We start from the raw sequence: 26,979 nt of genomic DNA, 5'->3' as shown, positions 1-26,979 counted from the left end.
GAGGAATTCATGATTTTTAACATTTTCTTCATCCCATCTATTTGGCACCCTCTATTCCCTAGGGTGTTATTTCCCTTTGGTCAAGGAATTCAATGAATTCCAAATTTTCCCTGCTGACTCCATTTTGGCACCTTCCACAGTGCTAGGGTGAAATTTCACACTGAAGGAGGAATTCATACTTTGTTTGAATTATCCATCATCCCTTGAATTTGGCGCCCTATGACCTTCTTGGGCGGTTTTTTGACCTTGTCATGGAATTCTCTATTTGTCCTTCCTTCCATGCTTTCTCCTATTTAGTGCCCTCCTGAGGTCCTGAGGAGTAGGGCGAAATTTGATTGAGGTCAAGGAATTCAGAATTTTTCTAACCCTCCATGCATATTACATTTTGGCGCCTTAACTCACTCATGGGCGGATTTTTACATAGGTGGAGGAATTTCTCCTTTTCTTCATCATTCCAAGAGCATTCCATTTGGGCGCCTACCATCTTCCTTGAGCGGCATTTTGACAAGGAGGAATTTAATGCATTTTGAACTTTCCATGACCCCTCACTTTTGGCGCCTTCTCCCTGATTTGGGCGCTGGATTGCCTGAGGGAAGGAAATTCATCTTTCTTCCTTCCCTGATGCCAGACTCCTTCATTTGGATGTTAGATTGACTTACAGAAGGATTTTATGTTGCTTTCCAGACTCGGATGATTTTTTGAGCTTTCCACTCCAGGACTTGATGCCAACACTTGCCATTTTTGATTGATTCTGTTTGCTTTTCAAACCTTCCGGATTTAAAAATAGTCGTGAATGCTTGATCTTCATCGCTTGCTTGAATAGTCCTGTCAGAAATAATCTTTCCAACAATAGAAACTTTTCAAAATGTCAGCATTAGACCCTAAAACAAGACACAAATTGACTTGCTATAAATAGAAACTTACTAAAAATAGAAAAATACTAAAAATAGTAAGTTTGATTTTTGGCAAAATGAAGACATTTTGGGACTTGGTAAAATCCCTAAAAAATAGGAACTTTCTAAAAATAAAAAGTTGCTTCGTTTTGGCTAAAATTTTACTGGGAGGTTCCTTTAGGGGTTCTGATTCCAGTGATATGTTCAGTTTTTCCAAAACCCTAAAAGAAACCCCTAAAATGTAGGACTAAAGGCAGAAACCCTAAAATTGACAAAACATGCCCTAGACTTCATCAAATTCACTCAAATGAAAAGCAAACGTAATCAATTTGACCCCCGAACACTTGTAAAGTAAAGAGACTGCTGCCAAAAGACCCCGAAAACCAAAACAAAAGACTGAGAGGGCCTAAAAAGTAGGGGGTCCCCATTTGCAATGGGGCGATGTATGAAAACGTCACACACAACAAGTAGCACATTTAGTGGTTAAGTACCACCTTACATGTATGAATGGTGCTCAATCTGTTTCCCCTATTTAGTGCCCCTAGTTCATGTATGTATTTTTTATTTCTGTTTTCTTAAAGTACAACATATTCATGAATTTTGCAAGCAATTTACAATGCAGTTGATTGGACTTGTGTGTCTATTGTTATAGTTTATCTTGATGCTATGTGCATACTTTATGTTTTTAGTTTTTAATGTTTGGTAGTTTACATGTTTAATAACTAAATATTATTCTGAATTCTTGTAAAACCATATGCAGAAAACAGCAAAGAGTGGTCTGCATATTCTACTTGGCGGCCTTTGTGCACTTACAGTTGTGGTTTTCTTGCGCTTTGTAAGTACAGAAAATTTTACAAACTCATGCATATGTTTCATTTATTTGGAAGCCAGAAAATGAGGTATCTTATAATTAGTTATATTTTTTCAAGGAGTTCCCTTTTTTGTTTGCTTATCAATCATAGTGGTAGCCATTCACTTATACCTCTGTTACCTTGGTTCATTCTTGTTTACTATTGAATAATTTGAAAATTAGATGTCATAGGTAGTATAATGGTCAAAAGTTGGATATGTGATTACGTGGATGCACTGCTATTTAATGTAATCCAACTTCTAAAAGATTCAGATCTTAAGAGTTTCAGCCTATTGTTTAGCATACCTGGTTTGTTTCTGCAATTGGAAATATTCTGTTAAACATGACTATGAGATCAAATTATTCCTTTCTGGTTTTGAGCCATTTAGCCTAAAAATTAAGGTTCTATATGCAACCTTAACCCATGCATTGAGTACTTAAATCTGAGATCCTTGCATACAACACAAACATATCTTCCTAGTTTTTTGGTACTGCAAGTTATATAGAGATGAATACCATTATTGTGTAGCAGTTCTGTGATGTCCCCAAACAAGACTCTGTCAAGTATTGTTAATATTGAGAAAGCTCCTTGTATTATCTTTATAACGAAGTTGATGCAGTTAGAACCAAATGGTTTGATGACAATATATTAAGAATGATCAAGATTATTAAATGGTGAATATGAAGCACTTTGATAGAGGAAGTGGAGGGGTGACAGATGTAATTGAGTCGTGACTGAATGAGCAACAATTATTAAGTGGATATCACACACAGGGAGCGAGAAAAGTAGTTATCAAGATATATGAAGAAGAAAACAATAAAATAGTCTTGTTAAATGACTCTATGAATGATGAAGATTATAGCTATGAAGACAACATATAAATATAAATACTTCCTCCACCACAATATTAGAAAACAGAAATAATTGTGTTAGATGCAACGTTCTCTGCCACACCATCCCACTACAACTTTATAGTCCTAGTGGAAGATCTCCGACTCTTTGCTATGTCAAAAAAAAAGAGACCCACAGTCGACAACAAGGAAGGCTCTTGGTTTGACAACTTTTCAGCAATGATTTTTATTAATGAAGGCAGTAACGAATATGTTACAAGGAACAGCAAAGGTGGCGGATAAATGATAGAGCTGACTATGAGCAATGATATGATATACATAGAAAGGCGGCAAAGATTTGTCAAAGAAGCATTACCGACTTCATCCATGATTGAGTAACTTGAAGATGACAATTTATTCAGCAATCTAAAGCAGCGACTATGTTGGTGAACCTCCTAGAAAATGAAAAGATTTTTAATAGTGATTACAGCTAATTAGAGACAATAAGTGATCACAAAGAGATGTTTCAGACAAACAATTCATATACAACAGTAATTATCATGATAAAAGGTTGATACATGTAAACAATAATTAATGAAAAGAAGTCGACTCTATTCATTATAATGTGTAGCAAATCAGTTTCCAAGGGGAGCGACTTGTTTGAAGGAACAGACTTGGAAATAATTTACATTAATCATAAACTAAGAACAAACAGCAATTAAATGTGTGCGACTTTCTATAGACAATCAGCAATCAGATTAAGGAATGTTTGACTATGATTAGTAAAGAAGAGTTTGTTTATGGAGAAGTTACATTTCTTAAAATGTGTGAATATAAATAGTCATTACTTTATTAACAAGAGATTGCGATCAAGTTAATATATAAGGTAACGATTAGTATAAAGGCAGCAAATGCATCGATTAGCATGGGAAAAGATGACCTGTTTATGTTTAATAGTACAGCAATCAAGACAGCAGAAAGTTGTGATTCCCAAGAAATATGTTTTGCTCTCCAAGAGGCGTGATTTGCTTTAGAGTATATAAAATAAAGTTTAATTTGTTTTTAATAGAGATGACTCTTTGGAAAGAGTCCACACCTCTTATGAAGGGGTATGTTGAAGATATATATAGAGATTAGAAAGGAGGTTGAAGAGGGGGTGTGGAGTATTAAAATAAAGAATATATTTAAGCAAGTGCGAACTATGTGGAGAATAAGGAAGATAAAATGCATACACCAAAAGAGTGAGAGGAGATTATGAAGAAGACAACAGATTTCTTTTGAGCAATCCATAAACAGAGAATTTAGAATAAGTTGAGATCCTTTGGAGCAGAATTGTGATCGGATTAGTAATAGATTGAAGGAGGAGCTGATGTGTGGATTTGAATAAGGAGATTGTGATTCCTTTGCGATAAAATTGTGATCAGCATTATAGAAAATCATAGAAGAAAACATTGTTGCAGATCTATACCAGATTTGTAGAGCAACTTGAAGAAGAAAATTGATAGCATTGATTGTGAAGATTAGTTCTATCTTCCAAAACTATTCTTAGAATTTTAAGTTAAATATTATAATGAAATGTCTTCAGATTCGATAAAACTATGTTTATAAATGTATTACAATTCTCACTTTAAGTCGGAAATGTTGTCTCTGGACTAAATTGAGGTAAATCCCAAACTGGCACATTACAAGTTCTTGCTCAAAACTACAGCTAGTTAATGCTACATTACATTCACTTATTTGCAGACCCTAAGCAGTTGAAGGATTTTTATGGATTGCTGGTTTTTACCAAGTTCTTTCCTTGGTATTTACTCAAAACAATATGAAGGCTTATTTTCATGTCTCCTTAACTGAATTATTGAGATTTCTAGCATTCTTGTTAGACTGAAGCTAAGCCATTTCAGTTTTACAGAAAAATAAATTGGGCATGATGACCATTACAGATTATTTCTCTTTGTTATTTCAGGTCTTACATGTATATTCTATAAACCTGATTATAATCACGAAAACTATGATATTGTGCTGGCCCAATTAGTGATGTATGAAACTCCATTTGATTAGTTTTGTTATTGTAATTTGATGAAGCGTCTTGTTTGTCTTCTGGTCTTGGATAGTCTGCCTTGCACTCTTTATTGCCTCTGGTCTAAAAATATCTTTTGTGTATCTTCTGGAAAGATTCTTTGTTACCTTTAGTCTAAGTAGAATCATTGTGTAGCCTCGTGCGAAATTCATCGTTTCTCTCGTCTAAGAGGGTTCATTGTGTATCCCCTAGGGAGATTCTTTGCTGCCTCCGGTTTAAGATGATCCGTCATGAAACACTGGATATATTATTTATTTCTACTGGTGTAAGAGGGCATTTTGTATGCTCCCTAGAAAGAGATAAGTTGGAGAGGAATCATTTGAAATGAGCCCTTTTTATTGATAGTAGGTTGCAGATATATGGTAAGTTGGTTGGAACCATGAGCTAGTGAGTCAAGTTTCCAATGGAAGATTTCCTTAACATTAGGGTGCATACTGTCAATTGTGCATGCATAACGAGTATTATAGTTCTCAGATGCATATATTTCTGTAAATCTTAATCAGCATTTTATAATGATTCTAAAATTTTGTCTAATAACCATCTTTGTGTAAAATTATATTTGTTTGTGGATGAGAATCATATTTAATTCCATATTTTTTAACAATGTGGAGCTTTCAAGAAGAAAAACCTCATGGGGAAAGGTGAGGAAGAATGATGAATTAATAATGTTGAGTATAAATTTAATGGCACCATGCCTTTTTACTAAAGAGTCAATTTCATTTTTGATTGATAGATGCAATTCTATTGAGGCTCACTCTGATATTCAAAGAGATAACAAAGAGAAAGCACTGCATGATCTGCTCAGTCAATTAATCAACACACAATTTGCTAGCTAATCTATTTTTCATATGTGATTTTAGCAATATTTGATAGGAAGCTTTACTTTTATATACAAATTTCATGTATGAGATAGCAGTCCAAACTCCAAACATCCTCTTTTGGGAATCCTCTTCAAGGTCAAAAGCCACATTTTGACATGAACCAGATAGAGAGCCCAAGATCAAAAGATTTGGAGCCAAAGCTCACACACAAGGGGATGCAAACAGAAGAAGCAAGGGTGGTGAAGAACACTTATCAACTTGAGAAGCCTCACCAACAAGGATGAAGGTCCTATTCATAGTTGGACTACTCGCGACTCGGCTCGACTTGCCAAGCCCCTGAGAAAAAAACTCGGAAAAACTCGGCAACGTAAAAACACGCTTAATTTTAATAAAAAATGCATTTTTTTTGCAAAATTTAATGAGAAGATGCATCCAATGAGTCAATAAATGACAACACAAAAGAAACAAGCTGATTCTAGATATATTTAAATGCGTAGTGTCTACAAAATCGCATCCTCATGAGGAATGCTGATGGCTGGAAGCAAAATAGTAAATAGTTTATGTACAACCGAAAGTAAATACATCATTACAAATTACAATTACAACTTCCTCTTCCCAGCTCTAGCTAAAACTAGAGGAGAGGTAAAACTAGAGGGTCTAGTCCTAGAAGTCTGTAGTGGGCGTGACTGTGCCTCCTCGCTCGGTACGGCTGGCTCATCCTCCATCCTAGATGAAGCTATGTCTCCACCTGCTCGTGGCACTGGCAATGACTCCTCATCCTCATCCTCTTCCTCCTCAATGTCATCCAACGTGAAACCAAATCTACCCCCCTCCTCCTCCATAGCTTGCCTCTCCAAATCAGTGTCGTCATCCTCAAAAAACAATGGAGGCTGCTCCTGTGATGTCCAATCACTGTAAGGATCTATATCATCCAAGTCAAGTGGACCACCTGCTACTTCCTCTACCTTCCTTATGCGCAATTGAAGATTATATTGCACAAAGACAAGGTCATTGAAGTGTTTTGAGCTAGCTTGCTCCTCTTCTTCGTGTTGATGGCTTCAAACAAGCTCTAATTGTTCTCACAACTGGATGAACTACAAGGTTGACATAAGTTTCTGAGGGCAATTTTTTTTAGATTTGGGGTATTTCCACCCCAACTTTTTGCCACCAAGCATTTGCAAATTAAAATTAGGTTGAAAGTAGCACCCCTCGCCGGGGTGTGAGGGTGAGAAAAAGAGGGGTAGAGAGATAGGTCTAGATCTTGGTGGAGATCTACAAACGCACAATATTTGAAATTTCATCATTCATACTCATAGTTTCAAACTTTCAACTCTAAAATGTATAATACCAAGATTTCTTCAATGCTAATTATGTTGTTATATGGAGCCTAATCAGACTCGGAGGTTAAATTTTCTCTACTTCCTACAGCGTAGTTTCCCCCTATATTTTTCGACGGGGGTTTGGGGGTAGCGCCCCCAAGTTGGGGTCAAGGGGCATCGCTACTTAAATGTTATATTTCATGTGTATATTTTGATGAAGAGAATGAAACTGACTTGAAAAAACAAAAAATTGATAATTTTTTGATATGTTTGGGCCTCTTTTTTAAATCTAGCCAAGTTTTTCAAAGAAACTCGGCGAGTTTTTGCTGCGAGTTAAAGTCATAAAAACTCGCAGAGCTCAAAAACTCGGTGAGTTTTTGAAACTCGCCGAGCACTCTGCGAGTGTTCCATCTATGGTCCTTTTTTCAAGAAGGCAAACAGGAAGCTAGTAAAGCATTTGTAGAGGGCTGTAAATCAAAAGGAGGAAATAAGTCCAAAGTTAACACATGAGGGACCAAAGAAAGCCCTAAGACAGAATAAGTAGCTGCCACCCTATCATATGGGTCTATGCACTATGAACATCGATTGACCTTAGTAGTTGTGGTCAGATTCTTGGAGACAAGACTAGATGTAGGAAGGGCACACTCATATCAGCAACTAAAGGACCACTTGTGGAAGAAGTGGAAGTAGTCTCTATAAATGAAATAGACTTCACCACAAGAGCCATGGGGACTTCCTGAGGAGCCAAACTAGAATGATCTTGAAGCAATAAATAATGCGGCTTTGCATCCTTGTGCTAGGTAACTTGACATAGATTCTTTTGCTTACATCTTGTGCAACCATTCGACATATGCCCAAGACTACAACATTTTTTATACCTAAAGGCTATTGCCTCATAATTGAGTAATTTTCGAATTCAATATTTCACTTGGAGCCACATTTCACTAGAAGCCCTTTCAACCAGTGTTACTTAACTTGGATATGAGTGTTGGTAGGGACAAGAGAGTAGTAGTTTTGGAAGATATAGCCAACAAATTGCCTAAAGAGTCACCAACAACTTTGAAGCTAGAACCAATCCAAAACTGCAAAGCCAAGTATGGCAACCAAACCCAAATCAGCCAAGAAGGATATCACAATAGGATAGAAATGGATAACATGTTTTATTAAAAGAGCTTTCTTGCCCCAAAACTAGTTCCTCTCAAGAAGAAAATCTCTATCCTTTTTGGATTCACACCTCAATGAAAAAACCCTTATGTTGGGATAAATATCAATACCTTGTTGAAGGATAGGCTTCTAGTTCCTAGTCAACTAGGCATTATGATTAGATAAGCTTGGCTAGAATCTATTGAATTTGCAGATTGGACACAACTCAACTAGGCATGCTTCCTCTTTCGCATTGTTTAATCTTTCCTTAATATCATGAAGGATAATGTCAACCATTAGTATTTAATTTTATCTCCCTTCACTAGATAGTACTTGAGAGCTTGAGTGATTTGACTTTCCTCAATGTTGTCCTATGCAAGTTCTTAAAACAATCCTTCAAATGCAAAGAAGAAATCATTTGATGTATTTTCATCTTTGGTGTAGTCATTGCTTTCTTGCCCAGTAGGAACATTTGGTTCATTATTTTTCTTTGCAAGCTCTTGTGAGATCTTATCCTCATAAAATAGATGATATACTTGTGTAGTACTTTCAATGTCCAACATCAAAGGTGGTTCTTCTTCAATTGATGGTCCTTTCTCATAGAAATTGAGCAATGCTTGGAAAATAGATGGAAATTCAACTCTTCTCCATGAGTTTTCAATGAAGGGGCAAAGATGGACTCTTGAGAATAGGATATTGATAGTGGGCCTTTCCATGGATTCTCTTCATGCACTTTCCTCTTTTTTGCTACATGCTCTTTCTCAACTCTATGACTCTAGTCATTGAACTCTTTGTTGTGTAAATTATTCACTTGTTTAGCATGTCTGGATCCATATTGAAATATCCTATCATAGGGTCAACATGGGGCTCAACTTGAAGATGTTGAAGGCGACTTGCACCTGTGGATGATTCAACTTAGAAATAGTAATTACCTACAATGTGATGCATTTCCAAACAATATATAGCATCATGATCTTGTTTTATGGAAAGAACAAAAGTTGAAAATGTTGTGCACAGGGGGTGCCTCTAAGGCAAGCCTTGCAAGTGGAAGAGATAATTTAAAATCGTCATTCTTGCCATTTCTTTGAGGATGCCCTTGATATTGTTGAACAAGAGCATTTTTTTGAAACTATCTCTTCATCTTTTTTATGTCAATCACCACTCTTTCTAAGAGAAGGTTAGTTGAATTTCAAACCATCGGCTAGATGCAGTCTCTTTTGGTTTTTGCAATGGTAATCATTTTTTTGAGCTTAACCATTCACTTCCAAGCTTTTTGTAGTTCATTTGATGTAGGAGCATCCCAAATAATCTTACTGCATTTTATTGCAATACATCAATTTGATTGATGGTAGAGAAGTAGACATCACAATAACACATGCACAACATATTTAGGAATTAGGACATTTGGATCAATTTTTGAGAAGTTATTGCCGACAAGAGTTATGGGTGGTGTAAAACCTTTCCTTACCTTACAACATCTAACTCGACACATCATAGGGAAGAATGGGATCAAAGCAACCCCCAAATGGGACCGTAGTATATTTCGTTCACTCTTGGAACTTCACCATTAGAATTAGGGCAACCTAAATGTTTCACAAAGCATCAGGTTTTGCGTCACCTTGTGGTGGATATGGAGCATTCCTAAGACTTTGGGTTGATATTATAACATCTATCACATGCATGGGAAGCAATCAATCTTTGGTAGAAATGGATAGATAGTCAATTAGTAAGCTAGAAGACAATAGAGTCCACGTAGTCATAAAATTCTATATTTCAAGCCAAATCTGGTATGTAAGCTTGTAAGAAGCCTACGAGCCAATTTTGACCTATAGTGGCAATCAAATAAGTATTTTTTAATAATTTTGATGTTTTGAATCAATGAAAATTTCTTTCTTGTTCATGATAATTCCATTGTGTTAACTCCAGGTTACACAGTTGGATAGGCTTACCCCTAGACCCTCCATCCATGACTGCATCACCATCAATCACACTAGACTTGATCATTAATGTGATCTCTAATGGAAGTGAATTTATAAAACAACTCGAGGAATTTTGGAGAGGGTTTCAAAGTAGCACTAATCTTCTCAACAAGGCAATCAAATATTGAAATAAATTCCTACATTAGCTCATTTCTTTCCTTCATCACATTGGACAATTGTGCAAAGAGAATGTGACCATCTTTACCCACTTTGAAGCATGACAAAAACTTCTCTTGCATGATTTCCGAACTAGTGATTGAGCTCGTTGCAAGATGGTCAAACCATTTTGTTGTGCCTCCAATTAAGGTCTCAACAAAATGTTGCATTGCAACAACTTCATGCACCACTCTAAAAATACTGCATGTTGTGGTGAACTTACAATGTGTATGTCAAGATGTTGTTTGTTGTCACATTGTAATGTCCCCTTCCCAAATTGCACTAACCTTTACCTATAAACATAAATTACACAATTAAGGGTTAGGGATTGAACTTACCAACTAATCAACTTGCTAACAAATTGAACTCTTGTATGTAGACCTTGCATATAAGCATAAGAACAAATGCAAATACATATTTATCTTATTGTTAGGGTTAGATCAAATACTAAGTTTTATAACACGGAGAGTTGGAAGGAAGGAGACATAAAGGTTTGCTTGGAGCCATTTCTACACCAAGCCCAAGAAAGGTTGCCTTCTACAACCTTCTTGTTCCACTTGGTGGCCCACACTTGCTTGCCTGTCAGGGCCGCTTCTTCCCATATTATCATGCCTTGTGGGGGAATGGGTAGAGAATGTGATCGGGCTCCTCGACTCCTCTGTGTAAGGGCCATCCCAGCTCTTGATGCCACTTTGGTCATCCTAGGATGGCTTACTTGCGAGCCCCTCATTACCCCTCCATCACATTCCATACCCCTCCACAAGGGTGTATTCTTATGATGCAAATATTATTTAAATATTATCTAAAGAAACATCTTGTATATTTATAATGACTATGCATAACTTAATATATTATTCATACTTAATCATGATTGATTCCCAATGAGATATGATTAATTCAAATCTGCTAAATATAGTCTTTTCTTAAACACGTCATATCCTTAAGTCTTCTATGAAAGAAATAGTATTGAATGCTGCATTAAAGTAATTTGTATTTAAATATATTCCTAAATTAAACAGCAGAGTTACCAAATTGATACAGCATATCCGTATGAATATTGGGGTGGAATTTCCAAAACACAACACACTTAAGAGAAGAATAGAGTATGATAATGATAGGCAGGGTCTCAACCACTTATAAATATGCATACAATTAATAACATGGGAGGTGAGTTAACTACAGAAGAGCCTATATGCTGACATACATCCTAATGATTCTGCGAATTAAGAACCTATAAGTGTGATTTCTTTACTCTTAAAAAGCTTTATAAAACCTAATTTTTAAAAGTTTTGTTGGTATAGTTTCTTGTAATTCTTGTTGGTGTACCACCAGCCCTGTGCATTAAAAGTCTAGTCAAGTCTTAAAATACAGGCATATGTGTGTGCAGAGTTACATTGGCGATGGAATGAGTTGAAAAATAAATTGAATGAATGATTCAATAATCAGATGATCTATTCAACAATATACAAATGTATATAAAAAGATTACAAGGACGACGTTCTAAATTAAGAACAAGTCGTTTAAAGTGAACTACTAAAAAGCTAAATGCTAAATAAAGCTTAAAAGCTTCTTAACTAAAAAGAAAAAGCTAAATGACCATTAAACAAGGAACTAAATATAGGTGACTAAAATATAATTAAATATTCTAATACCCTCCCGTAATGGTCATTTTATCTACTAACTACCCTACATAAGACATTGTACGTCTTTTGATCACAAATGAAAAGAACACTCTGCTGTGGTGGAGACCCTCCTTGGATCTGAAAAATGTTAATGACCAAGAATACCAGAATCCATCCAACCTGATGTTGGGTAACCAAACTAAAACTTGAAACCATGATTTTGAGGAAAAAATGGCAAACCCTTTTGCAGAAGAGTACCAACTCCAAAACTGACTGCAAGATACCATGGTTGTAGATGTTCGCCCTGGCAGGTGCGACCCAAACTAACTGCAACAAAGCACGATTTTGAGGAAAAAACCGTCAAACCCTGAAATAGGAACCCTCGAAAAGAGAATTTAGGATTTTGAGGAGAAAATTGAAAAACCAAGAAATCTAAGGTTACAAATTATCGATTTTTGTGGAAAAAAAGGGTAAAACCCAGATAATTAAAATCTTACGCGAATATCTCGAATTACAGATGAGATAATTTTTAAGGGAAAATTATAAACCCTACGAACAATTTTGAGGAAAAAATTGTGAAAACCCTCCCATGATTTTTTGTGGAAAAAATCAGAAAACTGACAGACAATTTTCGTGAAAACCTTGGGACCTGTAAGACGAGGTCTGGCCTAAATCAATCTGATCAAGGCAACGATATCCAGATATCGTGAACATGCACTGTTTCCAAGTGTTGTGGCAGTTGTTGAACTTTTGACTGTGTTCCAACATGATGTTGGTCAAAGATGCCATCACAAAAATGGAGGTTGAAGGAGGTCAACCTAGTGAAAGCATGAGACAGAAGAATCTGATTCAAAAATTAGAATAGAAGCAGCTACACAAAAAATTTGAAACCCTGGAGGAGAATTCTGGCACGAATTCTAAGGTGCGAATTTCGAGGTTTGGAAGAAACTCAGAAATTAAAAATTTCTTCAAACTTAAAACCCACAAAAATCTGAGACCAACCCAGAAAAGCTCTCGAAAAACCCACCAAGAATCTGAAATCAGAATGCAAATCCGACGGCTCAAAAATTAAGGTACGGAAAACGATGCACCCAAAAAAATCTGATGATGACCCAGTTGAGGTCTTGAAAAACCCACCAAGAATCTGAAAAAAAAAACCTCCAGGTTGTAGGCCCGAAAATCTCTAGAACCCTAAAAAAAACATGAATTGCTGCCCAACACAAAGAAATTCGCCCACGAACTAGAAACCCTCGAAACCCTCAAAAAGCCTTGAAAAAAGCAAAATCGTTTTTTTATAAAAAAACAATAAAAAAAAATCTGGAAAATATTCCAGAAAGAAGACCATGAATTTTTATTAAAAAATTCACCAAACTTTAAAGAATCCCATCGACCCGCTTTGATACCATGAAAAATAAATTGAATAATCGGATGATCTATTCAACAATATACAAATGTATATAAAGAGATTACAAGGACAACGTTCTAAATTAAGAACAAGTCGTTTAAAGTGAACTACTAAAAAGCTAATTTACTAAAAAAGAAAAGCTAAATGACCATTAAACAAGGAACTAGATATAGGTGACTAAAATATAATTAAATATTCTAATATGAGTTATGTGTGTATATGCATTTAATATCTGTTTGCTATCGTGCTTGTTATTAAAATAATGTCCTGTTTTGAACACTGAAATGACTACATTTAGGCAGTATAAATTTTAGATCTTTGGTCACATAAATTTGAGCTATGATTTCTAATGATTGAAATCTAATTCAAGAATAATGTAGTACTTTCTGTATGTATATATGCATTGGCAGCTTACGTTTTTAGCCTAGGATGAGAGAAAACTGCAATCCAACTATAAATACAAATCTGATTGTTTGAAGTAGTGCCTTGCGAGCAAATAGGATCCTACCTCATTTATGAACTAATTGTAAAATGTAAGTTTATTATTCATCTTGTCAAATTGTAATTGATAGTAATTTTTAGTCACAATTTTTTTTAAGATATATTTAAAATGTAAAATCCAATTGTTTGAACTTTGAAGTAGTTCCTTGCTAATATATTGGATCCCATCTCATTTATGAGCAATTGTAAAAATTTAAGTTTATTATTCATCTTGCCAAGTAATTAACTATAATATTTAGTCACAGATGTTTTTAAGTTTAATATTTTCAAAATCTTTTACTTGTATTTGATTATCTTTAACTTTGGTTGAGAAAACTACTTTTGTTGTCATCTATATATCTAGAGCAAATTTTATGGCTATTGTAACAATGTAAATTTATTATTCATCTTGTCAGTTGCAATTAACAATATTTTAGTCACAAAGATTCTTTTCAGATATGTTTAAGATTGATATTTTCAAAATCCTTTACTTGTAATTGATTATCTTCATCTTTGGTTGAGAAAACTACTTTTGTTGTTATCTATGTTCAGCTAAGCAAACTGGATGGCACCAAAAAGTGCTTTAGATTTTTTTTTGCTTATTGGAAGGCTGGATAATTAGTAAATTGTCATAACAAAATGTTTAAAAGGCTAAGATTGGCAGTTCATTAAAAAAACATTTCAATATTCCATATGCTTTGCATCATCTTGTTTCAAGAGCATTGATAGTCTGGTTCCATGTTCATTTATTTGTTTGAAGTGACTATCAACATGTGTTTACAATGCTTGTTAAGGCCATTGCTTACTAGTACAACTGGTAAATTAAATACAGGAAATAATAATGTACATGACAATGCATACCAGACACGACAGAAAATATATCTTTATTCGCACATTCAATTATTACAGAGAAGAGACCAAAGATGGTCGGTCAAGGATTACACTAGATCCAACAACACCATCCCCCTTCCTTGACAGTACACAACATATTTAAAGGACCCAACGGTTACCGAGAGGTACACAACCGTCAACCAACCGACACATAACCACCCGAGACTGACAACCCACTCAATACAATTAATTAATACCTTGTCGGATAACAAATATTATCAAACATAACAATAGGCAATTTATGCTGACAACATCATCCCCCCCAAAAGAAAAAGTCGTCTTCTAGATGACAAGCAAACATCAAGTAATATTCGGGAAGACTAATGACAAACAACGACTTCGACTGGACAACCCCAACTTGTAGTGTACCTGCCAAATCAAATGGGGTTTGGGACAACGCCCCAACACCAAATTACAACCTTCAAACCCACACGGAACTCCATGGCGTGCATCAATTTTTTGCTTTTTTAAGATGTCAAGAACGAGGCCAATGAAGTCAAAATTCTGATCAAGGTGCATTCTCCCGTACGGGAATTGTGTTTTCTGACTTGTTCTCCTTCCATATGGGCTTATCCTCCTTGCGTATAGACTTGTTCTTTCGTACAGACTTGTGCTTCTCTCTTGGTTGTACGATGCATAGGTGTGTGGCTTGAGACTCCCTTCATCCAACTCAAAGCTGATGCCTTCGAGTTTTTGATATATTGCTTCCTTGACCGTACGGTATTCCTCCTGTGGTCAGTACGGATTTTTCTTGGTTGCCGTACGGTCTCCGCCTTTGGTTGCCGTACATGTAGCGTGGTTGAATGACCTCTCCTTGATTGCATCCCTATATACCGTACGATGTCCGTACGACTTCCATGTATGTCGTACAATGCCTCTTGTGCCATATCCGCCGTACGGTTTCACCATACACTGTACCCTTTTCTCTATGTAGTTTATGCCGTACGTTGTATGGGTCGAATGAATGGACTACGCCGTACGGAATGGGTGGATGAGCTATGCCATATGGGTTGATTGAACTAGGTACGCCGTACGGGTGAGCTACGCCATACGGAATGGTGCTCCGTTGTACGCCGTACAGACTCCTCGCCTTGCTTTGCTCCTGTGTGTCGATCGTACTTGTTGATCGTACAATGTATGGTATTTCTGCTTCTTCACCTGCACCGTACGGATTCAACTTCACCTGTGGCTGGATGGGAATGTTCCTTCCCTCTCTCGATTTTGTCCTGCTGTCAAGTTTGATTCCCCGACTCTCCCTTGACTGTACGGATCACTAGCACTTGGCTTCTCTAGTTTGTACGGTGTAGCTGGGGCTCTTAGCTTCGTGTGGTAACGTCATCACGTCGACGCAACCGGGACTCTCAGGAGCCAACTTGCTCTTGTCTGCTCTGAACCATACGATTGAATTACTTTCAGTTGATGTGAACTGTTTAGCGTATAGTATTAACTTCTTCGGGGCATCTCCATCAGGCTCTACAGCATCCCATTTTAGATCCTCGCCCTGTGAATTTTTTTCATACACCTTAGATACTTCCCCATTCCCACTCGGCGATCTTTGTTCATACGGTACATGCTCACTTGGTAACTGTTCGTACAGCCCAGACACACCAACGTTGGATGTGCACAGATGAATATCATACGCCGGACTTTGTACTTCCTCAATTTGGCCAATTTGTAGCATGTTACAGTCGGGGTGGAAAACTTCATAATCCTCCATCTACCAGTGGAATAATCCATTAAGAGAACTCATCTCATCTTCAGAGTAATCTTCTAGTTTGAGCACCCCTTCATCGTTGGGTTTCATGCCTTTCCTTCCTCCGTCCATGCCTAACTCTCCACCCTCAGACTTAGAGTTCAAGGGTGCCAGTTTTTCACTCACCACCTGGTTCCTCAAGTCAATGACGTGCTTCCTCCTGTCACTCTCGATCGAGAGTGTGTTTTGCTTCCAGTTATGATTTGCCTTGGCAGCATCCAACCATCCCCTCTCGAGGAGTGCATCGTATGCCTTCTTCTGTAACCAGATAACTACAAAGTCCAAGAAAAATTGTTGTATCCCAATCATTACTTTTTGTGCCATCAATGTTCCCAACGGTTGGATGTCGTGGTGGTTGGCACCTACCAAGTGGAAGGTTGGCGGCCAAAGCTTCGGCTTCCCCAGACATTTCCATGTGTCTTCTGGCAGTACATTTACTCCCGAGCCTCCATCGACAATGGTGTTTGTCAACTTCTTTCCCATTAATTCCATCTCGATGACCGTCGGCTTCCTCCCGATGCTCACCGTCAACAACATTGGATCATTGGATTCATTCCCTTCGGCTGATGGTTTTCCCGTCAGTTCCTCCTCGTGTGGCTTACATTGTTTTTGGAAGATTGTGTCGTCATTGATTGTGTTGGCAATTGCCATTCTCAGTTGCAGCATAGTTTGAAGAAGGTCTACCACCTTGATGGGTATGGTTGTTTGTAGCACCTGCTGGACTATGTTCTTCTCTGACTCCCGCAATGACATACTTGCAGTTCCATTGGAAGTTACTTGTTCCTTCGCCAACACTTGTTCTACTTCGGCTTGTTCCTTTTCCATACCAGAGTTTGAATACATTGCCTTCTTTGTTTGTGCTCTTGTGATTGCCAAAACTACGTCCTCTTGTTCCTCCACGTCCAGCATATTAATACCCTTGTGATTCGGGTAGTTGGTGTCTTCATGGTCACTTGGTCCACACCATTTGCACAATAATTGTATGTTGTCTTTCTTGTTATGGCAGTCTCTCGCAAAGTGTCCCCATTCACTACATTGCCGACACTGTATGATAGGATGTCCTTTGGAGTCGTACTGTATTTGGTTCTGCCCTCATTGATTTCCATAACCACTTGGTGATACATTCTATGATTTCGATGGGCTGGACTCTCCCTGTGTGAAGAGTACTTGTGTACTTCTCATCAAATTGTACGGGCACTGGTTGATTGAATGCCCCAGCACTTGGCAAATTTCACAAAACATATTTCTAGGACAATTAGCTTTCGTGTGCCCCTCCCTTTTGCACTCAATACACCATAGTTCATTACCTTCATTGCTGGTTCCTTTCTTAGCCTTCAATTCTTTCATCATTCTCAACATATCTTGTCGAAGTGCTCGTACGGTTTCGGATTCTTTGTCACTGCTACCTTCGGTGCTCTCATCATCATTGGTCTTCCTCTTCTCTGGGGAGGAGGTTTTATTTTCACTCTCGATGTCCATCGCTCAATTGTACGCATTGGCGTATGAGGATGGAGGCACTACTTTCATCTTCTTGCGCAGTGAGGGTATCAGTCCCTCCGTGAACCACCTCTTCTTCAACTTGTCGGCTGGCTGGTTTTCCATCTTGTTCAACAGTTCTTTGAGCCTACGGTTGTAAGCGCGTACACTCTCATTTTTCCCTTACTTAGTATTATAGATTTCAGCCACAATCTCATTATCATCCCTCAAGAGTTTGAATTCCTCCTGGAATGCCTTCTTTAGATCACTCCATCTTGTCTTGTGCTGGGCGTCAAGGTCTGCGTACCAGTCAATGGCGATCCCCCGAAGGATGGCGAGAAACGCCTTCAACTAGTAGTCCCTGTCATCTTGGCCATTTGCCTCCCAAATGGTTATGCATGTTTTGCAATGCCGTACCGGGTCCTCCGACCCGTCTCTTGTAAACTTTGGCAGTTTCTGCTTCTCCTGGGTGTTCAACATTATTTTCACTCGAAAGGTACGTGTGTATTCGCCTTGTGTGTCGGACCTGGGTGGATTGTTTCGATTGCTACGTTCTGGTGCTTTCCCTACATTCTCGGCCACGCAAGCATCCTCTACACGTCCACCTTTAGCGTCCCCAACACTTCGAGTACTTCTAGGTGTGTTAGACCTAAGTGAACTGTACCGACCGCTACGTTCCGGTGCTTTCCTTGCACTCTTAGACACGCACGCATCCTCTACACGTCCACCTCCAGCGTCCCAACACTCCGAGTACTTCCAGGCTTCAACTCGTCTCTGTGCTCCCTACGGCTGAGGGTCGGCAGATAACCTAATTGCTTGGGCTTGACCACCCTGTGGCCTCTTCTCACCTTTGAAGGGATCTACGGACATGAATCACTCAAGGCTGATCCGATTTTTTTTAAGGCAATGGCGCCAAAATGTTTACTGGTACAACTGGTAAATTAAATTTAGGAAATAATAATGTACATGACAATGCATACCAGACACGGCATAAAATATATCTTTATTCGCACATTCAATTATTACAGAGAAGAGACCAAAGATGGTCAGCCAAGGATTACACTAGATCCGACAATACCATCCCCCTTCCTTGACAGTACACAACATATTTAAAGGACCCGACAGTTGCCGAGAGGTACACAACCGTCAATCAACCGACACATAACCACCCGACACTGACACCTGACTCAATACAATTAATTAATATCTTATCGGATAACAAATATCATCAAACATAACAATAGGCAATTTATGCCGACAACAGCCATAAAATTGTATTGTTTTACCCATAGTTGGAAAACTCGGGCTCGTCGCGGACTCAGCAGCCCAAAAATTGGACTCGGACTCGGACTCGGACTCAGACTAAACTCGGGAAAGGACTCGACAAAAAAGAAAAATGTAGTTTTACAAAAAATAAAAAAGAAATTAATGCATTTAGAGAACACAAGAGCCATAATTGAAACATTACACATGTCATATGATCTCCAAACGCTCAATATTTGAAATTTCATCATTTATACTCAGTTTCAAACTTTAAAATGTATAACAGCAGCATAAGTTTATAAATGTTTACAAAATCACATATATTGATATGTCCAAATGTGAAAATCAGCAAATTAAAGACTGCATCTTCCTCTTTCCTCTCCTAATGACTGAAGTTCACGAGTCCATGGTGAGTCGACTTGGCCCGCCAATGGACTTGCCAGTCTTGGTGAGTCAGCAGAGTTTTTGGTTTTACCCTTGTTGAGCCTTCCTTCAAATGACATTCCTATTCAACAAACATTTTGCTACTAACTAATGCACCATTTTTTTAGTTGCTCTATACTATCTCATTTATTATCATGTACAGGGAAATCTGTGAATTTTAGAAGTTGCAATTTAATTAGCTTCATAGTAGCAGTTTACAGTGCAATGTTGCAGCATTTACTTGCTCAGATCTCTTAAGGTAGCCATATAGAGTTAGAAGGTCATTTGGAAATTTTGTATTCTATCGTTTGTATTTGAAATATAGTTATGAACTCTCTTTCTATGATTTTTATGCATGATACATGGGATCTTCAATAGATTTTCTTCCTTCCTTTTTGGATATATTACACTAGTTTTTGTATGTTTCTATTTGAGATATAGTTATGAACTCCATTTCCAAGATTTTTTATGCATGATACATGGGATCTCCACTAGACTTTCATCTTTACTTCCTGTATGTATCACTAAACTAATTTTTGCATATTTTGCAGGCTGTGCTACCAAGGATCAGGTATGGACGAGCACGCTACTGGGCAATTGTATTTGTTTTTATGTTCCTTGTTTTTGGTATTTGGGCTTCAAGGACAAGAGCTACCCGTTCAGGTTGAATGTACATTTGCCAATGAATGTCCTGTATATAAAATGTCAACTTATATCAAATCATGTAATATCCAGCTTAGATTTCTCAACGATTGAGGGCATGATGAAAGACTATGGTTAATGCATTTCTATGATAAAATTAGTGAGTAGTTATCTAATATTCACACTAAGAAGCTCTGCATGGACTGCTTACCCATGATACATATTATACTAAAGAGTTACTGAGTGGTTGATTACTATTTACAGTATAGAGCTGACGTACTGATTCCAAATCTTATGCTTGAAAGAACAAGCTTTACTGTCATCTTGGTGCATTTATATGACTGGGGCTGTCAATGTCGATAAATTATTGATTTACATGCCTATACTAGACTGTAGAGTATTTTAAGCAGTTTATTCTCTTTACTTACAGCAGAGGGCTAAACTACTTCAAAGATATATATTACAATGAATATTTCAATGCACCACGGGATAAAGAATCTTGATATCTGAAACAAGAAGGATTGATTTTGATATAAATGAAGTTATAGGAGAAAAACGTTGATCATCTTTATTCATCGGGGAACTTGGAATATTGACTACTTCAAAAGATGATACGAGTCTTGCACAACATGGTTAGTTTGTTTAATTGCATGTTACTACATGTCCTCATTGAAAAACAATGGTATTGCAAATCTAATCACAAAAATATGCAATTCATGCATTTTTAATTAACATTAGGATGTAAATCAATCTTTCTCCTAAACAAGTACTTATTTTCATGTTGAAAGTTTGATGCTATTCTAATTTTCTGCATTTACTGTTCAGTAGTTCAAATCGCTGTAAGAAATCTGCAACGTTTTTCTTTTTCCTTGTGTATTTGGAAATTAACAAATTATCTCTTTCAACCTTTTTTTTAATTGATAATATATTACTAAAAGAGAGTGAGAGTACATTCAGTCACGGCATAGAGGGCAGAGTACCAAGACTGTTGTCACATTACATGATTACATAGTAATATCACTGGAAGACCAGCCTACAGACTTAAGTCTTAACACCCTGATGACGTTATGAACTTACATCCAATACCAAATTCAGAACTTGGAAACATAGTATCTGCTGAATGAAACAGTCCAATCACAAGAATGGAGTAAACTGCTATAGCACCATAACCAAGAGCTGAGGATACCATCATAGTAGCAAAGTCTGGCACTGTAATATCTGCACGAATATCCCAGTCTGAGGCAATCAGTGTTGTATTGTCTGTGACAAACGATGAACTGCCACCTGTAGAGTGAGTGTTAGGTACCATGAAAGACTCAAAAGTGAATAATATTTTACCCTGCAATTACTGTAAAATTGTCACTAAGAAGATCCATATCATTACAACCAGTAGGAGGCATTGGTGGATTCATCATCATCAGGAGTGAATACTCTATTCTCAGCTCAGAAATGCTAGTCTTTGCAGAGTGTGTCCTGGAACTTCTTGCTATACTGGTTCTGGAACTCCATGAAAGCCTGTTAGCAACTATATGATCCAGATCCCTCAGCTCATCAAATCTGACTCTGGAAATTTCAAGTGTGATAGTTACCCAAGTCTGAAGCAAACAGCTTAATATATTCTGGGACAAACGAAGAACTGCACCTATGCATATTGCATACTGTCATTGCAAAAATGGCATCTAAATGCAAGGTCTTCACCCAAAGTCTCTAACAGTTCTGTCACTAGGAACATCCATATAATAACAGTCACTGGGAGGTTCACTGATAAAGTCATCTTCAGTGGGAGTAAAAACTTTATTCCCATCTCTGATATCCAAGTCTTTGAGGTGAGTGACCTGTTGCTTCTTGTTGTACTGGTTCTGGAACTCCATGAAGGCATTCAAAAAATCAGCCTTACTCTTCCTTGAAGCAGGCCAATGACTTGCATAAATTGCCTCAGGTCTGCTAGAACCTGTGTGATCAAAGTCCCTCACCCCATCAAATCTGTCTCTGAAGGTTTCAAATGTGATAGTAACCTGCATAGTCACAGTACTGAGAATGAGTGTTGTAAAAGACACAATAAGTTTCCTCATCCGGCCTTGATACCATTCATTCCCAAAGAATTTCAATAGAAAGGACAAGCCAGAAGAGGTTGCAAGCTTTACCAAGATCTTTAATACATCCAACTAAGATATCAAAGATACACTGACTATAATTAAGAGACCAATCATTTAAGTCAGACAAAAACATGAACCAAGCTCTTTTGCAAACAAGCACTTAAAAAAGATATGCAAAACATTTTCAGGAACCTTACACGATGGGCAAAGATTAACATCAGATTTAGACAAGGGACGCTTTTTCAACAAAAGAAGCCATTTGAAACATGCTTTCTTTGGTTCTACAACACTAGACCACAGATGAACAAGAGGCTTAGACCATTGGGCAGGATTAAGGTTCAGATTCCAGCATTCATTGAGGTGTCTGGTCACAGCACTAGTATCCACTATAGAGCTGTAAATCAATTTTGAGGTCATTTTGTCCAGCAAGGTACCATCATTCCATCTAGCATTATTGACCATCTCATCATCTGAGGCAGACTTAATAGGAAACTGCAGTACTTTACAGGCTTCTCTGATCACCCAGTATGTCCTCCAATGGGACTGTGGAAGCCCATACTCAGTGCTCAGATCAGACCAAGATCTCAGCTGTTAATGGTTAAGAATATGTGCAAAACTTTTAATACTTATACAGTACCAAACTTTTGGAGAGCAAACCTGCAATAAGGCTCTTTCAACTTTTCAAAATAAACAAGATTCTATCGTCATTTGCTCCTCATTGGACGTATATATATATATTCACTTCAACGTTGGTATTGCTATATCTCTATTGAAAAATGTTTTTTGGATAGTATTATATACCCAGTTGGTCCAAGTTTCTATGGTTTCAAAATGCATTGTGTATGTGAACAATATTTTCAAGTCTCTGTTATTGAAGACAAAGATTGAAGATATATAATCTGAATCATTCTTTAGTAGAAATAATCTACGAATTAGTCTCTTAACTAAGACTAACTTAACCAGGAATATTAGTTTGCATCAAATAAAATCTTCAGCTGCATCATTTTTCTATCGTTGCAGTGTGGATTATTTCCAGTGACAAGATTAGAATAGCAGCGGCATTGGGGTGGCTTGTTACCTTTCAATATACCTTTTCTTATGCAAGACATTTGGTTTTAGGTTGATGGTTTTGAGAGTTTAAAATATTCTCATATAATTTCATATTAGATGTAGGCCGCTTTTGGTAATAATTTACTAGGAACACAATTTTGTAATCATATATTCTCCACTGTTGGTTGTTCACCAATGAGGAACAAAAGTGACGTTCAAGTAATATGGTTTTAAGAAAGTAAGACATTACACGATCAAATTCATGCTGTATTGAATGGGTTTGTAGCCCATCTATTGATATGACACCCCCATTGAGAACAAGGTCTTGAATTTAGATCTGTTACTATTTTTGGCATTATTTGTACAAGAATTACTCGGTTATCTTGTATATTGGATCTAACATTAAACAAGCACGCATTGGTAAGCAGATGTAAGAAGCCACATATGGGAATAACTACTTTTAGTTGAAGCTTTAATTCAATCAAATCATTCGTTTTCTCTATAATGTCAAGCTCTATAATGTCAAGTGCAACAGTGAAGTTCAAAGTCATGACAAAAACAATGCATTTAGGGCAAGCGATTAATGGCATAATACATCATGGATTGCAAATATTGCACACAGTCGCATTAGCCATCTTGTAGATGATAATCAAAGGTAATGCTTGCCTACATTTTCTAATCCTATATAAATTGATTCCTTATTTCCTCTTTTATAAAAGAATTTGAGGCTTTCACATATTTGCTTTTTTTTCATCTGAGATCTGTTTCATGAAGATCCGCACTTGTTTCATTTTGTCCAGCTTCACATGCTAGGCATGAATGGATGAATGTTTTTAATAACATTCACGAGGCCAAACAGCCAATGGGACCCATGGATAGCTAGCAAAGGAAGCATGCAAAGCCCAAACAAAGTGCAAACAAAATACTGACTGCTAAACCTCCTTTTCCTTATGCATCTTGGATCTTCTATTGTGTATCTTAATTAGGAAATCTACAACTCTTATTATTTTTACTTTGTCAAATAGATTACTCAAGACATAACTGGCTATAAACCCATTAGGGATAGGTGGGTTACGTACGATATGCTCTGCTATTGATTTTTTCTATAAATTTTTAAATTTTTTTAAAGCTTTAAGCCTATAACTTCCCACATAGACGATTCGTTTTATTTATTTTTTAAATGTTCACCCTCTTTCCTTCAGTTGATGGTTATATGCCGAGTGGGAATTTCTGAAAGTGTTTAGATTGTTTGCAAATACCAGGGAGATTTGCATTAAAAGTTTTAGGAATTGCTTTTTTTGAAACTTTTTGTTCTTTCTTTTAGGAAGTATATATATGGTTCAAAATTTGTATGAAAGATAAGGCCCATTTCAGAACATTTTTTTTCCCGAGGTTGCGTTAATAGAGGTAAATTGGAAGGTTTTCGATTGAAATTGTATGAAATTTCACGAAGTTCTTGTAGTTAATTAAGTTGGTGTTACCTACGTATTTGACCTCAGTCAAATTCGAACTTTTCACTGAAATTGACAAATGTTACTTATCCGTTTGACAACGGTGTTGATTTGAATCCTTGAAAATAGTTACGTATTTTAACTTGCGTTATTGAAACAGTTAAATTAAGAATCGGTAAGAGCTATAGAGGACATATTTTTTATAGGGATATTTCTAATTTAGTTGAACACAATGTGACATATTTTTCAAGAGTAATTTTTTGTTTTTGTTTTGAGATTAAATTAATATTTTTTTATCAATTAGGTTAAGAAAAAACTAAATTTTGTGTTCCAACTTGTCTTACAAGAGACAAAGTATAATAAGGATATAACTCATAGGATGGCAACTACTCATCTTGAAGAGTGCAATAGAGGACATTAGGTTGAAAGTAGCAATAATCAAGATATATGGCAAGACAATTTTATACAGATGATGACGAACAATTAGTTGACCTAGTTGAAGTCCTTGAAGAAGCAGATAAAAGATCATATTTTGAACATGACAATTATCCAATTGAACAAACCATATAGAACAAGAGGAGTTTTAGGAGGAAACAATTGCAACGATGAACAAACCATATAGAACAAGAGGAGTTTTAGGAGGAAACAATTGCAACGATGAACAAACCATATAGAACAAGAGGAGTTTTAGGAGGAAACATAGGTTGACATTCTTAAGCGAAGTATTTTTCTCAATTTTCAAAGTTTGCAAGATATTTTTAGGATTTTGAATATTCTATTGATCATTTGAGGTTGACATTTTTCAAACAAGTTTTTTTTTTTTTTTTTTCAATTTTCAAAATTTCGAAGATATCTTTAAGATTTTGAATATTTTTAGGACTGAAATATGATCTTCTAATCATATCAATAAGATATTAATCTTTTATTTTATTTTATTTGAATCTCTAGAAAATAAAATTCTCCTTTATATCACTATGGTATATTGAAAGAGATGTGTATCCCATATTCTCAAGATGGGTTAATCTAGATATTTCCTTTCACTCCTTTTATCATAGCCTATCTTTGTGAAATCTAATTGTCTTATAAAGAAAAAAAACAAATTTCTTTCAATGACAAAACTAAGATGAGAAGAATTTGTAGAATATTGATGGATTTTTAGTAAGATAGTTAGCAAACATATTATCTTTCATGCCAATATGTTGTTAGTATATTGGAATTATGATCTAGATAACATGACATATGAGGATGTTCTAACATGGAGATTATAGGATTTTTTTTTAGGAAACCCCATTCACAAGTATAAGGATTTTATGGTCATTTAAAAGAAGTGGAGGTAAGATACTTGAGTGCGTTTAAGAAGGATGAATCAGTGAGGTGTCTAATCATATTCATTTTCAAAAATAAAATATTCTAATAATGCCTTTAAGAATTGATTGAGATAGGAGAGATAGTTGTAACTCATAATGGAAATTTGATTGCATCCATCTACCAATTTTGAAATACAAGCCTAATAACTTTAGGAAAAATATAGTGTTTTGTGTGTGATTTGCCATATGGACTACAAGGGAAGGGATAAATTACCCTAATCGTGTAGATTGCATTATAAGATGGCTAATAACTAACAAGGCATATCTCATTTGTTATGTAGACATTTTTGGTCTTGAAAGGTAAAAGTAAAGGCAGTTCTATCACTTTGGAGTTTATATAGAATTTCCTAATGAAATAAAAAGGAATGCTGTTTGAAGTAACAAATGCGCTCTAATTTGGATATTGACAACATTCTTGAATCAATAGTCATCAAAGAATTATGTTTTTATGTAGGTCTTAAAATTTTCTAGTGTAACCTCTTAAATAAACAAGAGATAACAAGAGATTTTTGTAGTAAGTGGAAGATTGTTGTACAAGGAATACATTTAGAATACAAATTTACAACCAATATAGGTATGATGTTCAACATAATGTCTTGATAATCACATACCTACCAAAATTTACACAAAGACAACTTTTTATTAATGTTTAAATTCATTTTTGTTTTGATGAGTTAAACATGCATGTTCATTAAAATGGCTTTGTAGTATTGTTTCAAATATTTCATTAAGTCTAAAAAATTGGTTATTAGTTAGTTATGGGTTGGGAAAGCTATAAATATATTAACTCCCAGTGTAATCTGGATTCTTTTTTGGTTCAATTTTGCTAAGAAAATAGGGGACCTTTGACTCTCAATTTTGAAATAAAGGTTTTGGAGTTTGTAACTTCAAAGAGATCATTCATATTGTATTCTTTATTTTTCTTTCTCTATTATTGTTCATTCTTGTATGTCAAATTTGTAGTAATTGTTAGCACATAATACACCAAGAT

The 26,979-nt window shown here is 36.4% G+C and overlaps 1 protein-coding gene across 2 annotated transcripts in view; it reads left to right on the top strand.

The window, feature by feature from the left end:
* The window catches only part of LOC131054614 (uncharacterized), a 55,072-nt gene extending 34,665 nt beyond the window's left edge, over positions 1-20,407 (top strand). For both annotated transcript variants that reach the window (XM_057989157.2, XM_057989158.2), the window contains exons 3-4: positions 1,654-1,728; positions 19,934-20,407. In XM_057989157.2, the coding sequence (XP_057845140.2) occupies positions 1,654-1,728; positions 19,934-20,050 (192 nt within the window). In that variant the 3' untranslated portion in view covers positions 20,051-20,407. The remainder of the gene's footprint in view (positions 1-1,653; positions 1,729-19,933) is intronic.
* Positions 20,408-26,979: the final 6,572 nt, after the last annotated feature.

The sequence above is a fragment of the Cryptomeria japonica genome, chromosome 5, assembly GCF_030272615.1.
Source record: "Cryptomeria japonica chromosome 5, Sugi_1.0, whole genome shotgun sequence".
Classification (NCBI taxonomy): Eukaryota; Viridiplantae; Streptophyta; class Pinopsida; order Cupressales; family Cupressaceae; genus Cryptomeria; species Cryptomeria japonica.
The sequence above is the reverse complement of the archived record's forward strand: the minus strand, read 5'-3'. Positions and strand labels throughout refer to the sequence as shown.